The sequence below is a fragment of the Ambystoma mexicanum genome, chromosome 7q (genome assembly GCF_040938575.1).
Source record: "Ambystoma mexicanum isolate Mex_15411 chromosome 7q, UKY_AmexF1_1, whole genome shotgun sequence".
In the NCBI taxonomy this organism is placed as follows: Eukaryota; Metazoa; Chordata; class Amphibia; order Caudata; family Ambystomatidae; genus Ambystoma; species Ambystoma mexicanum.
Genome location: NC_090941.1, coordinates 345,903,857 through 345,918,288, shown reverse-complemented (window position 1 = coordinate 345,918,288; position 14,432 = coordinate 345,903,857). Strand labels below are relative to the sequence as shown.

At 37.3% G+C, this 14,432-nt stretch overlaps 1 protein-coding gene across 1 annotated transcript in view; it reads right to left on the bottom strand.

Moving 5' to 3' along the window:
* Positions 1-14,432, bottom strand: part of KLHL1 (kelch like family member 1) — a 1,778,891-nt gene that overhangs the window by 590,374 nt on the left and 1,174,085 nt on the right. The window contains exon 6 of the mRNA XM_069639396.1: positions 9,836-10,022. Coding sequence (XP_069495497.1) covers positions 9,836-10,022 — 187 coding nt within the window. The remainder of the gene's footprint in view (positions 1-9,835; positions 10,023-14,432) is intronic.

Sequence of the window (14,432 nt, the reverse complement as noted above, 5' to 3'; positions counted from 1 at the left end):
TTTCCAGGTGTTAAGGACGGGAACCGCAAAGGGACTCTGGAGCTAATAACGGTACCACAGTTTGCGGTACTGTTATTAGCACCTTCCCCATTCCCATTGAGCACTATGGGGGCTCAAATGGGAATGGGGATGGGCCGTGGTGAATGGGGAATTACCGGTCCTGCCAACCTTGGAATGGACCGGTAATTGCTCCATTCACCAGGGCGGAGTCGGAACGGGTTTGGAGGCAGCCATGGCACTAATAGCGCCATGGCTATCTCCAACCTCGTAATGAGGCCTATAGTGACCTTCATGCACACATTTTACAATTTCAAAGACACAAATGTGGGAAGTATTGCTGCTGCAAATATAAAAACAGAGGGAAATACTACACCAAATGCCACTTTGGTTTCCCTAGACCAGTTTGAACAACAGGTCAAGTAAACAACTTCATTTCATCAGTTAGACATAGTGTCAAAGGTAAATCACCCAAGAACACATATTACATAAAAAGATCAGAAGTATCAAAATACATCAGTGATTACAATGCAATCATTGCCCTCCTATGGAAACCAAATATAGATGTGCAGTACATTGCAGACAATTCCAATGCAGTTGCACAATATGTCACAGCCTACTTAATTAAAAAAAACAGAGCTCAAAGACCTCTGGTATGACATATCATCTGACAACACACTATCACAGAAATTGTACAGTTTAGGCATAAAAATACTGTCCCATACAGAATGTGGCTGCTATGAAGCTGCAGACCACTTAACTGGTACTGGTTTGTATGGAAAATCGGAAAATATAGTATGGCAAAGCCTTGGTCCTGCTAAATCTAGAAAAAAGAGTTCTCAAATCATATGAAGACATCGAAGACATCGAAACAATAGCCAAAAATGATCCCAACAGCCAAGACATTTTGAAAAACAAATTACTGAACACATACTACCCAAACAAGAGTACCACTTTGGAAATTATGTTTCTATACCACGTCGCCCAAAACTTCACATACACAAATAATATACAACCAGATGAAAAGAAAGGTAGATACAGAGTGGAGAATTGTGAAGGCAGCTTAGTGAAACTTACCAAACAAAGCTTAATTAATCATATGAAATTGTCATTAAAAACTCCTCAACATAAAGAACTGCATTACATATCCCTGCTACAACTTTTTAAACCATGGAGAAAAGAAGAAGATTTATTAGATACCTTTGACTCCTACGAAGACACTTTCAAAGCAAATGAAAGCACTATAACAGACACAAACTTTACACAATATAAAACAATGTTCCACAATGAACAGCAACAAGAAGAAGAACTCCAGGCACAACTAGATGTGGCCGCTCCCGACAGCAGTCAACCTTCTGTAACAGGAAGTCAAGAACCACTTGGAAAGCCACTAATAGCAAATGAGGCATAATTAGCCATGATTGAAGTAGAAAACACCATGTGTCAGTATGAGCAATTAACAGACGACTTTGCTCTGGTAAAATCTCAACTAAACAATGAGCAGCGTAGCATTTTCCTAGAAATAACAAAACAAATTGAACATGGTGTACAGCATGAAACAAATAATTGTACCTGTCAAGACTACAAACCGATACTGCTATACGTGAGTGGTCAAGCTGGTTCAAAGAAAACATTCTAAATCAAAATCATCAGCAAGTTCCTCCAACAATTGACAAACAACAAACTGTTCATTTTTGTAACTGCACCCATAGGTTTAGCTGCCTACAGCATAGGCAGTGTCACTTTATACCCATTACTACTCCTTCCAGTAGAACACCAAAACAAATTAGATTATTACAAACTTTCTCCAGAAGCTGCAATGGAACTATGCAGAGTTTTCAAACAAATGAAAATGCTGCTAATAGATGAGGTAAGCATGGTTTCCAATCTAAACTTAGCCTTCATTCACCTCAGATTACAAGAGGTGCTGAAAACAGAATTTGACAAACTATTTGGAGGAAAACACATTATAGTTTTCAGAGATCTTCTTCAATTAACACCAGTTAAAGGTGAACCTACTTTTAAAACCTTAGAGCACAAACTATGTCATAAAACGCTTGGCAGCATAGGAAATGTCAACCTTTGGCAAGCTTTCCAATAAAAAGAATTAACTGAAAACATGAGTCAGTCTGCAGACCTCACATACACCAACATTTAAAAAAGTGTTAGAGTTGGTGTACTATCTCAAGAAGCACAATCTATATTAAAAACTAGGCATATCCATGCACTCTATGGCTGTAAGTCATGTGGTACTGATGTCATGGAAAAATGAGCACACAAAAATGTAAACTGTATAACCATGATGCCAACTCCTGAAAGCTGTTCACAATTCAATGAAACAATGTTGAAAAAAGAATTGCAAGCAATAGTTCAAATTTGCTCCACAGACAAACTGGACGTGCATGGTATGACACTGCCCATGTGTGAACAAGCCACAACAAGTATAAATACCTTAAAAAACTTTATCTCTAACATAGCTGGTTTGAAGAAAATATTAAAATGATCTTTAAACTGTAGAGTAATGCTTAAACGTAACCTTGATGTGGACCACCGACTAGTTAATGGAGCACTCGGTCCAGTTGTTGGATTTCAAACACGCCCAAGTGACACCAACATTCAGTTTGTCAATATTCTCTTTGACAAACTATCAGAAGTTAAAAGGATAAGACGCAAAACAGCCTGCTTCCTTTTTTTCAAAGACATGTTTGTACGCAGAGAACAATTTTCTCTAATTCTAGCATACACATTCACCATTCACAAATCACAAGGTCTTACCCTAGATAAAGCATTGTTAGATATTTGGAACTCAGTCTTTAAAGAAGACATGAGCTACGTAGCACTATCACGCTTACGTACACTTGAGGGTCTATTTCTAATCAACTTTGATGCAAGTAAAGTAAACACTGATGTTCCTTGCATTCTAGAATACAATAGACTGTGTTCACTCTACCCCCATCTGAAAACCTATCCTGTTCCTCAAAAAGCAAAAGTTTGTAAAATAAATTTATTTCCAACTCAAATTATGCAGGATCTCACAGCAATTCCTCCAAAGAAATTAAAAGGAGCTAATACTTCATCAATGACCACAACCAAACAAGGACAACAAAATAAAAATAAATAAAAATAAATGAATAAAATGTCAAATACAACTGGTGTAAATTGCTATGCAAATGTAGCAATCAATATTATCTTCCAATTGCCACCAATTATTGAAAACATTTACTTTAACGGGACAGACCTATTGTGTTTGCAAATGTTAGTCCTTCACAGAAATGCAACCAACAATCCTGACAACACTTACAGTGTTTCTGGAAAAAGGCAGGAATTGGACTACTGTGTTGGAATGGTGAAATTTACTATAAACACACAAGAAGATCCACAAGAATGTTTACTTATTACGAGTACTGACAAACAAAAACATACCTATACATGAAATCTTCCAGATTTCATACATGTGGAAACATACATGCGCTCTTTGCAGCCATGTGGCACAAGAACAAGTCCCTAATGAATGCTTTATGTATGTATCCATACCTAACTGTGAATCCATTCCATTTAAGTAACTTGTTCAAAATGCAAACCATGGCAGATTATCTACTACCTGCAATTCAGATAATCGCTCCACCTTGCAAATACAGACACATAGTAAATATGTAATAGTAATGCTTTTACGTTACAAGGCAGATGGTACCAAAAACAACTGCAAGCTAACTGGATTCACACATGGACAAGTATCACTTGGTAAGAAAACCTTCACAACAGTAGGTATAATCTTCCATGCAGGAGCCACAACCAATGCAGGTCACTAAACTGCATATATAAAAAAGAATTGTGAATGGTTCGAATGTAATGATACAACCATTACTCTAAAACAGAAATTACCAGCAAATCTTGTAAACGCTAATTTAATATTCTTAAAACCAAAATGTAATACTGCCCCAAAATTCTGCAACAAACAAACAGATAAATGAATACCACTAAAATGCAACAAGAAATAAACAATTAGAATACACCAAGTGGTATGTAATTGCAACAATGCTACCACCACTTCCAAACCAAAAAATACACAGCTTTTCAATTTCTCCTATTAAAACCAACGAAAGAAATATATTGTACCATAACGTAGAAAGTTTTTTTTTAATCCACCATGGATTTTTTTTTCCCACAGACCCAATGATTTAATGAACAAACACGGGAAATGAGCAAATTACACAGTACACTGGTTTGAACTATAGTACTTCTAAAGTAATAACTATGAGAGTCGACAAAATACAGAAATGCAATAACTCAGTATAAACTACCTACACTAACTACCTACACTAACATGTGATCTTTTCTTTTATCACAGAGATTGAAAAAGAATGTCTGCTCCAATTACCCATGAAAAAACTGCAAACAACCACAAAAGGCAAACAATACGTATATAATGATTAGACTCCCAAACACTGCAGCATAACACACCCATTCAAGCAAACATCTGACCATAGACCACAATCCAAAATGTTTCCTTCCATGGGTATTTTATGCTGCAGTGCTTGTGGCCAACCCCTACAGTCTTAACTGCATGGCCTGGCCAAAACTCTTCATACAGCCTCAACAAAGTGAATAGTAAGTATATAATGATTGGACTCACAAACACCACATCATAACACACCCATGCAAACAACCACCTGACCAATAAATACAACGCAAAATGCCTAGAGTCTTCAATACCAACACTCTGAACACAATCCAACAAACCAACTAACACACACCATCTCACTATCCTATAAACACTATTGCACTACTGCCAATCAGTACACAAACTTTTGAAAACATATCCCGAACCCCAAAGCAGCGAACATACTACTGTCAAAATGTTTGCTAACAAGGTGTGTTATGCTGCAACATAACACACCCATGCAAATGAACACCTGACCAATAAATACAACCCGAAATGCCTAGAATGTTCAATACCAACATTCTGAACACAATCTAACAAACCAAATAACACACATCATCTCACTATGCTATAAACACTATTACACTACTGCTAATCAGTACACAGAGTTTTGAAAACATATCCCCTAAGCAGCCAACATACCACAGTCAAAATGTTTGGTGACAAGGTGTGTTATGCTGCGGTGGTTGTGGCCAGGGCCTAGAGTCTTGGGTGCTTTTGGCCAGGCACCCAAGACTATAGGCCCTGGCCAAAACCACCACAGCATAACACACCCATGGAAGCAAACACCTGCCAAATGACCACAACCCAAAAACATAACACAACCACCTCAAAACCTATCCACTTCAATTAACATTTGAAAACAATATTTACAACCAATGCACAAACTCTTCAATACATACCCTCTTCACCCAATGCTCTACTAACTACCCAAAACCAACATCATGTTTAAAAAATATGTGACAAGGCAGGCGCTCGGTTGCCAGTCAAGTTTTCCTGCATTAGCTTCTCCTCCAAACGCAAGTTGTCAATCTTCCGGGAGGCTGTGTTTCTTTGCTTTTTCAGGTGTATCTTCATTTCCTTTTCAGGTGTGGCAAGGTAATTGACTCTCAGGATTCTGGTACTTGTATTTTTCGCACTTAATTTTTCTTGCAAGTGCGTTTGGAGGAGAAGCTTAACTTGACTGGTAACAGAGCACCTGCCTTACCAATATTTAAACATTGTTCCAGGAGCCCGGGCTCAAAAGGCAGCAGCAGCAGGGCCATTATGCCTTACAATGGAGAGCCACAACCATGGCTCCCCCCCCATCAAGGGGAAGATTTGTGCTATGGAGGGAGTTGTTTCCAGCCACTTGCAAGAAAAATTAAGTGTGAAAAATACAAGTACCAGAATCTTTAGAGGCAATTAACCTGCTACACCTGAAAGGGAAATGAAGACACACCTGAAACAGCAAAGAAACACAGCCTCCCTGAAGATTGATGGAGTCTAGAAAACATGCGTTTGGAGGAGAAGCTTAACTTCACTGGTAACAGAGCGCCTGCTTTACCAATATTTAAACAAAACCAACATCATAGTATAGTAAAAATAACCAGTAGTGCGCCCAGTGTTAAGTACGTCCATGGACAACCGCAATGTCCACGGACAGCGCGATCACATCACGGCCATCTCCTACCTAAACAAATACAGTATTTGACCCATCTCTCTATCCCCCACGCTCTCCAGCCACTCTTCCACACCAACACACTCCCCAAAATTAGATTTCTGCTCTGTTCCATGCTGCGATGTCTGCGTATGTTTTCGGATCCAACATTGCAGGCGCATCGGGAAAATGTGACGCACCTCACGCTGCACTACAACCAATCAGTGAACACGTGTCCTGTCTGCGGACAAGACACAGGCCCACTGTCCAATCGGTATCCTGTCCGCATAGCGAAGAGGGAACTGTGTCCGTGGAGCGGACATTTGTATATCACTGATTTTTTGGGACCTACTTTTTGGTCATTTTAAAAAAAGAATATTGGACGATTTCCACCAAATTTACAAAAAGCAAGTTTTTGGTACCAAGCCACCACTCCTGCCGCAGATTTTGTGAAAAACCTGTCCAGCGGTTTGGGCTGTAGGCGTGAGCAGATGTTTTCTCCATTCAGTCTATGGAAAAAAAAACAAATTGGAACCCCCTTATAACTTTGCCCCCTCTCACCACCCCCGTCATCCACCCCCGTCATCCCCTTGACCAAACCTCACCAAACATTTTTTGCAAATTTTAGTGAGGATTTGTCCAGGGGGACTGAAGTTATAAGCCACCCAATAAGTGCTCTTCCTATTGGTTTAGCAACTTAACCATAACTACATGGCCGCTACCGAGGCCATGTAATATATATCAACCCCCCCCCCCCTTGCTCGACATTACATGTTTCTGTTCTTTGGTCCAACAGGTGCTGAACATTCTTCAGGAGCCAACCACTGCCATATATTTTGAATTTTCAAACAAAGGTTCCCATTTCCCTTCTTGTTATGAAACACTTTCTCTGTGTACCACAACCATCAACACTAAAAATAACCAATAGATAAGAAGCTATAACTGCTGAACAACAGTAAAACATTTCTGTTTCTTAATTTATTATATTCATTATATCCTGGCTGTATCAAATGTACCTTCCGGGTAAAAAACCTAATTTCATTTTCTTCTGCATTTTTTTTTTTTTGAGCGCTTCACTGCGCTATACCAGAGTGTCAGTAGTCACCTTGTAAAGACAAAAAAACGTGTGGAAGTATCCATTCAATCAAAAAACACACAAGTGCTAATACTTGTATCTAACACTCACTTTGTAAAGGTATGCGTGTATGCTTCAGCACATTCTTTCCCCTTCATTTCATCCTGTGCGGTCGATCAGTGTTTGTAAAAGTAAACATACAACACCTCACTGTTATGGACAGTTATATTTGTCTGCTGCAACTTTCTCAAATGAGTTTCAAACTGGACCCAGTTATACTCAGGCTTCACTTACCCTGGATCTATTTGCATGTCCGACTGGAGTCTCTGTCGCAAATGTGTAAACGCAGGCATGAGTATCGCTGGTATCCTAAAAAATTGCTGCATCATTTTTACTCTAGATGCATGGACTAACCCTCTGGGTTTAGTTCCCTGTGAATTTCCGCAGCCATCTTAGAGAGGAATGCTATGCAAAAGCCTGTCAATCCTAAACACTCAAATGCCTTGACATTAAAATTAAGGGATCAACTTGCTTTCTGAGCTCAAAAAATGAATGTCATGCTGTTTCTTGTTACATCCTCCTGGAACACAAATATGCTGTATTTCTCTAAGCGATAATTTAAACTTGTTACAGCACTTCCCTATTGTTTACTCAACAGGTTACCGATTCAAGATAAAAATTAATAGTAGTAGCAAAGAAAAATATACACCAGAAGCAGTAGCAATTACAAATAAATTAGTACGAAGAGGTTATCCAAAAATGTTGGTGACAAAGGCATCTGAATGAGCGTTTATTAATCATAGAGCGGCTTTGCTACAAATCAAAAGCTTTATTAGCTATCTAATTAAGAGCAGCCAATGGTTTGTTTAATGACTTTTGCTAACTTGAGTTTGATAATCAGAAATATAATTTCTATAATTTCTGAACACTGGAATATATTTCACAAGCCAGAGAGAAATGTTGAGAGTTCAGTGTTTGCCTATTTAAAAGCATGACTATTGGTACTATAGGAAGAGTGTATATAATAATCAAGGTAATAAACAACCTACTTAAGCCCGGTTAAAGGCCACTCCCCATGAGGTAAATGTGGAATGTGTAAACTCACATCTAGAACAACTCAGATAGACATAGCATTAATAAGACAATGGCTACAGCTTAAATTTACGAATTTCAACTGAGAACATGTTATATACATGATAACCTTTCCCTGTGGCTGTAGGTATCTGGGGAAAAAAATCCCAAAATAAAACCACTAATTTTTCGAGCACTAGAGTTGTTTTAAGAATAAAATAGAACAGGATCCTTTAGCAGGGTTGGGAGGAAATTAAATGGACAGTTGTACAACAAACTGTGGGGTCCAATAGACATGAGAAAGAAAAAAGGCTTTCCAGGAGAGAACAGGATCTAATTTTCCTAACTCAATGTGATACGTTTGGCCTCAATGAGTCTGTTGAATGGCACAAACTAAAATAAATCTAGATTAACATTCCACTCTGATGGCCGCTAGAGTTTTCAAATGGCACCCAATATTAACAATCTTAATGCATATTTTCCCATCTGTATGTGATAATGGAGGCTTAAGATGCCATGAGTAACTGCAACCGTAGATAGCATTTTGAATTGGTAACCTTTTGAGTAAACAATAGGGACATTTTGTTATGAGTTTAAATGATCGCTTACAGAAATACAGCATATTTGTGTATGAAAATCATTTTTTGTGCTCGGAGAGTTAGTTGATCCCTTAATGTTAATGTAAAGGCAATTGTTTATTTTGGGGATTTACATCCCTTCTCATAGCATTCCATAGATATGGACAAATAGAGCTGTCTGTAACAGTGCAGCAGTGTATATTTACTTTTGGAAACATTGATCATCCCCACAGGATGAAACAAAGGGGAAGAACATGCTAAAGCCTGCATCTATAACAATGTGGTTAAGCTATTCCTTTATGCCAGACTGGTAGGCTAGTGTGAGCACTTGTGTGTTTTTGATTTAACAGATTCTTTGAAATGTTTTTTGTGTCTTTATAGGGTGAATACTGACACTCTGGTATAGCAGAGTGAAGTGCTCAAAAAGGAACAGAAAAAGGAAAAGAAGCAGAAGACAAATAAATTAGTGTTTCACCCAGAAAGTAAATTTGTTACCCCAGGGATATGGTGAATATAATACTGGATTCGCTATTAAATCTGCCAATTTTTTTGGAGCGCAGCGCGCAGCAAGAAGTGGTGGTGAAGTGGTTATTAGTGGTTTGTGGTGGGGGACAGGGGGAACTGAGTGCTAAGCCACATTAAACTATATTTGCAACCAACGGCTTGCAACCTTCGTTCTGCTCCCCATTGCAAAGGCTGCATGGCACCAATGTGGTAAGCCAAACAGGAGTAAGCTAAACAAGGAATGTAATGTATGTATGTTACAGGAAAACAAAAATCATAACTTTAATAATACAATCAGATTCTTTTTTTTTAAGGCTGAATGATTGATTGAATTATGGATAATTTACTCTGCTTGTTTAATGTTGCTTAACATCATCTATAACATGTAGCTGCAATAAGGCAAATAAAACTAAACACCATCTTTTGAAGAAGCCTTTTCTCAATAATAGTATTACATTGTATAATAGGTAACAATATTGCCTCATTTGATTATAGGATTACAAGTTTGCAGTTCTTTATCATGTCTTTACCTTTATTGTTATCCATTCCTCCAACAGCATACATTGTTCCCACTGTAGACTTCCTTGGCTTCGTCCTTGGACTTTGCATAAGTGTTCTTCTTTCTGGCAGCAGATGGTACTTCATGGCTTCTAATATGAGCTTCTGACATTCCAGGTCATCTTTGAATAGAGAATGATTTTCCAGGTCTGCCAATATCTGTAAGCAATACAATCAGGGACATTAGCACAGGTATCTCAATAGGTATGGGACAATAAAAGGATGAGAATTTACAAATGACCACAAAAATGATAAATGGAAACAACTGTTGGTCAATGTGAATTGTCGCCGACCTCTGCATTTCCCACACATCGCTAATTTCATCTGAAATATACTTATGACATGTTACATGCACCTTTGTAGCTCCAGCACCTGGGACCAGATTAGCACATCATTGTATTGTGAAAAAAGTGGAGCAAATTAATTTAGCACTGACTTTAATGCATTGATAATTGGGAATGGGGCAAACCGTGTTAGCCCCAATTTGTATTATCTAAAAATGTTTTCAAAAAAGCAAAACGGAAACCCACTGTTTTATTTACTAAGTTTGATATGTAACATGAAAAGAAATATAGCAAACAGATTTATTTTTATGTATGCAGCAAAAATAGCAAAAAAAAACACTTTATTTTTTCCCAAAGTACACATGTTTTTAGATAACACCAATTGTGACACAACCTGTTTGCAGCATTCTATATTATCAAAGCATTTGCTCACTTTTTATCATCATTGTAAATCATTAATGATCTGGCCCAAGGTACACACAGCAGTAGGTATATTTTTAGTTACAGTTGTTTATATTTTACTTTAGTGCACATTATGGTTATGTAATCTTGCATTTGTACAGCACCTATTGTCCTAGTTCATGGTCACAAATCAATTTTGCCTGCACAGAGGGAGACGTGGAGCATGACAGAACATGTAGTAGTGGTATGGAGGAGCAACGTCAAAGTACATAGTTAGGTTTAGGGCGGGGATGGATAAGGTGCTCAGGAAGGATTGTGTTATTATAGATTTGGTAATGTGTTATGTTCTAATTGACATTCTATATGTCAAGTGATTGCTACACCTTAATGTTGTGACATAGGTTGTTTGATTGTATTTATTGCATCTTGCACAAGCACTCTACTAGGTTACTGTAAATCTAGTTCTACTTGGTTTTATTTTGATGCCATATATGACATTTTGCTTTTACATATTTACAGCTAGTACAATTCTGTTATCTGTTTTTTAATGTCATATTTTATGTTTTTTGTATCTATTATTGCCTTGACTATGGTATTTAAATGTATGTGTGCTCTGGGTATGCATTTCTGTCAAATTGCCGAAATAAAGTATATATGATAGACTCTATTAATGCCAACACTTGTTGATGGTTATAGAGAAAATCAAGTAAAGGTTACATTATACAGTATTTCTCTGACAACAACACTAGTTGATGGTGTTACTGTACATTCAGGCTTGTTTTCTTATAGAAATTGATGTTTTTGTGTATTGTGAATGTAAACCTAAGTTAGATAATAGCAGCAAGATTGTGTATCCTTTAAGCAGGCTGCCTGTAATTGGATGGAATATTGTTGATGTATGTAAGCAGTAAAACATAGGGGACAACCTACAATTATTGTTGTCTATTATTCTAAATAAAAGAGAATATTCAGATCACAACGATTTCTTGTCCCAGAATATTAGGTTGTGATTGCTGTGGTAAGAGGTGTTAGATCAGTGGATATTTCTCTGAACAATACCTTATTTTGTAGATGAAGACACTCGCCAAGGGGGGAGGATTGTCATATAATGCCACTGATATCAGTACATAGATGCATTGTGTAACATAGACTGTGCCCAAGATCACAGCATTGTAGTAGATAAACTTACAACTCATACAGGTTGGTTTTGGAATAAGATATAACTGAAAATAAAATTAAGATGTATTCATGTGTATATGTGGTTTGATAGAATATTGGATTTTTTTTGTTTAAACATTTTTATTATTAGATTGGCATAAAGCAAATGATACACGAACAGGTAAACCATTTTAAAAAAAATTGTATGATCTTAGGTATCAGAACAAATATAGTTGATCGAAAACAAGTTGAAGAAGTTAGGATCAATAAGCATATTAAAGTTGAATAGTAAATAAGACAAAACAGGGGGGAAAATATAGACATAAGAAACAGGACATAGGACCATAGGAAAAGAGAGGGTAGGGAAAAACATAATAGAATATTGGTAATATTTAAGGTTGAGGTATTGTTCAAACATATTCAATTTTCTGATGAATGTATGCATATCATCAAAAGGAGAAGCATGACATTTTTCAATTCTATGAATTGAGCATATAGAGTTCCACCAAATACAATAAGATAGGTTGGTTGCATCGTCCAATTATATGTAATATTATGAAAAAAAATACTTATAAACAGATTAAACAGAGAAGGGGAGTCAATCTGGCTAATAGTTGGATTAACAATAGAGCCAATCATTAGGTTAGCGAGTGTTAGAGGTTCTGTAAAATGGAAGATTAATTGTGAGCTTGACCAAATCGTAGACGAAAAATCATGAACATGTTTACATTTGAAAATTAAATGAGCAAGATCAGCATTAGGTTAATTACATGACCAACAATTGCTGGATGCATTGTCAAAAGCTTTAGCAATACGCAAAGGAGTAAGAAAAGCTCAGTGAAAAATGAAAAAATGGGATTGGGTGAGATTGGCGGCCATGGTTGTTGAAAGACACATTTTCCAAATTTTGGTCCAGTGGTCCTGGGTAGGTTGTAGTTCCCAATCCGTTTCCCATTGTCTGATAGTACTAATGTTGAGTAGATTGGGAGAAGGGGGTTCATAAAGGATTGAATAAAGTTTGGCGGCACTAATAGAGGGACAACTAGTCAAGAAATTAAACAAGGGTGAAGGGGATTTTTGGTTAAAAGTAGGCCAGGATTTAGTAATTGACTTAATGAGGGATGCATGAAAAGAGATATCTGTGACAGGGATTTTGTATTGCGAACAAATTTGAGGAAAGGGGATTACTTCTGATTTGTGCAAGAGTTGTTTAACACATTTGATGCCAGATGAGTACCAACTGTAAATAGTGGCAAGATTAGATTTGGTGGACTTTTGTTTATTGTACCAGAGAAAAGTGTCAACAGGGTTAATTTTAGAGAAAGAATTGCGGGGATGTTGGTTTCAGATAATTTTTTAAAAATGTAGAGTTGGGATAGTTGTGATATTAGGCCAAGAAGAGGTCATTAAAACGTGGGAGACGGAGGATGGGGAAATAAAGCTAGCTTAAATATTAATCCAAAGGGGAGCATTATCAAGATTATGTTCCTGATGTTGAAAAAAGATTTGTTGTTTTAGGACAAAAGCTTTGTGATATAATTGGAATTGGGAAGTCTTAATTTATTGATGGCAATGTGCTGTACTTTATGATTCCATAGGAATTTAAGAAGAAGGGAATCAAGTTTTTTGTAAAAAGTGGCAGGAATTCTATTGGGAATCATGGATAAAGAATAGAGGACAACGGGAGTGATCATCATTTTAATAGTATCGAGGCATCCCCACCAAGAAAGTAAAAGAGGTGACCATTTTGAAGTCATTTCTATATTTTTTTTCAATTAGAAGGTTAGTGGTAAGGTTAATGGTGGTGTGAATATTGTTAGCAATTAGAAGTCCTAAATACTTGTTGTGAGAGGGTTGCCATGATAAGCCAGACAAGGGGGTATTGGAAAGATTACAAGCATTAATGAGTGGCGTAACATCAGATTTATCTTTATTTATTTATTTATTTATTTATTATTTGTTACATGCCCAGACCCGTAGGTATCACAGTGAGGTTACATACATCTTAATAATTCATACATTGATAAGAGCCATTGTGGCACAGTTATGTTAGCAAAAAAGCAGAAGAGTGCAAAACATAAGGAACAAGAGATGAAGAACACCATTATTTACAGAGCCGATAGGTATACGCAGTTTCAGAGCTATTTACAAAGTATTGTGATGACTGTTGTTATTGGTATAGGTTGAATAGCCATGTTTTTAGCTGTTTGAAGTCCATGAGAGTTTGCTCATTTTTGATGATGAGCGGGAGAGTGTGCCAGTGTTTGGGGGCTAGGTATTGGAAACTAGTGCCCCCTGTTCTAGTGTTTTTGCTCTAGTGTTTTTATGGAGTACTGCCAGTAGTGCGTGGTTATTAGATATTAGGGATCTGGTGATTTCTTTTTGGTGATCGCGTGATTTAAGTAAATAGGAGCATTTTCATGGAGGCATTTAAAGGTAATACACAGGGCTTTAAAGATGACTCTAGCTTTAATCGGAAGCCAATGATGCTCTCTTCTGGTTTTGGAGATGTGGTCAGTTTTCCTTATTCCGAGGGCTGCCCGAAGGGCTTTATTTTGTATGAGTTGCAATGTGTTGAGGTTAGTGATGGAGGTACCGAGTAGTAGTACATTACAATAGTCAAGTCTTGATAAAAACAAGTCCCTGGCTAGGGTGATGCAGTTGGTGGGTGTCAAGAATTGGCGACTGAGAGAGATGGGTTTGGAGGTGTAAGAGGTGGAAGATG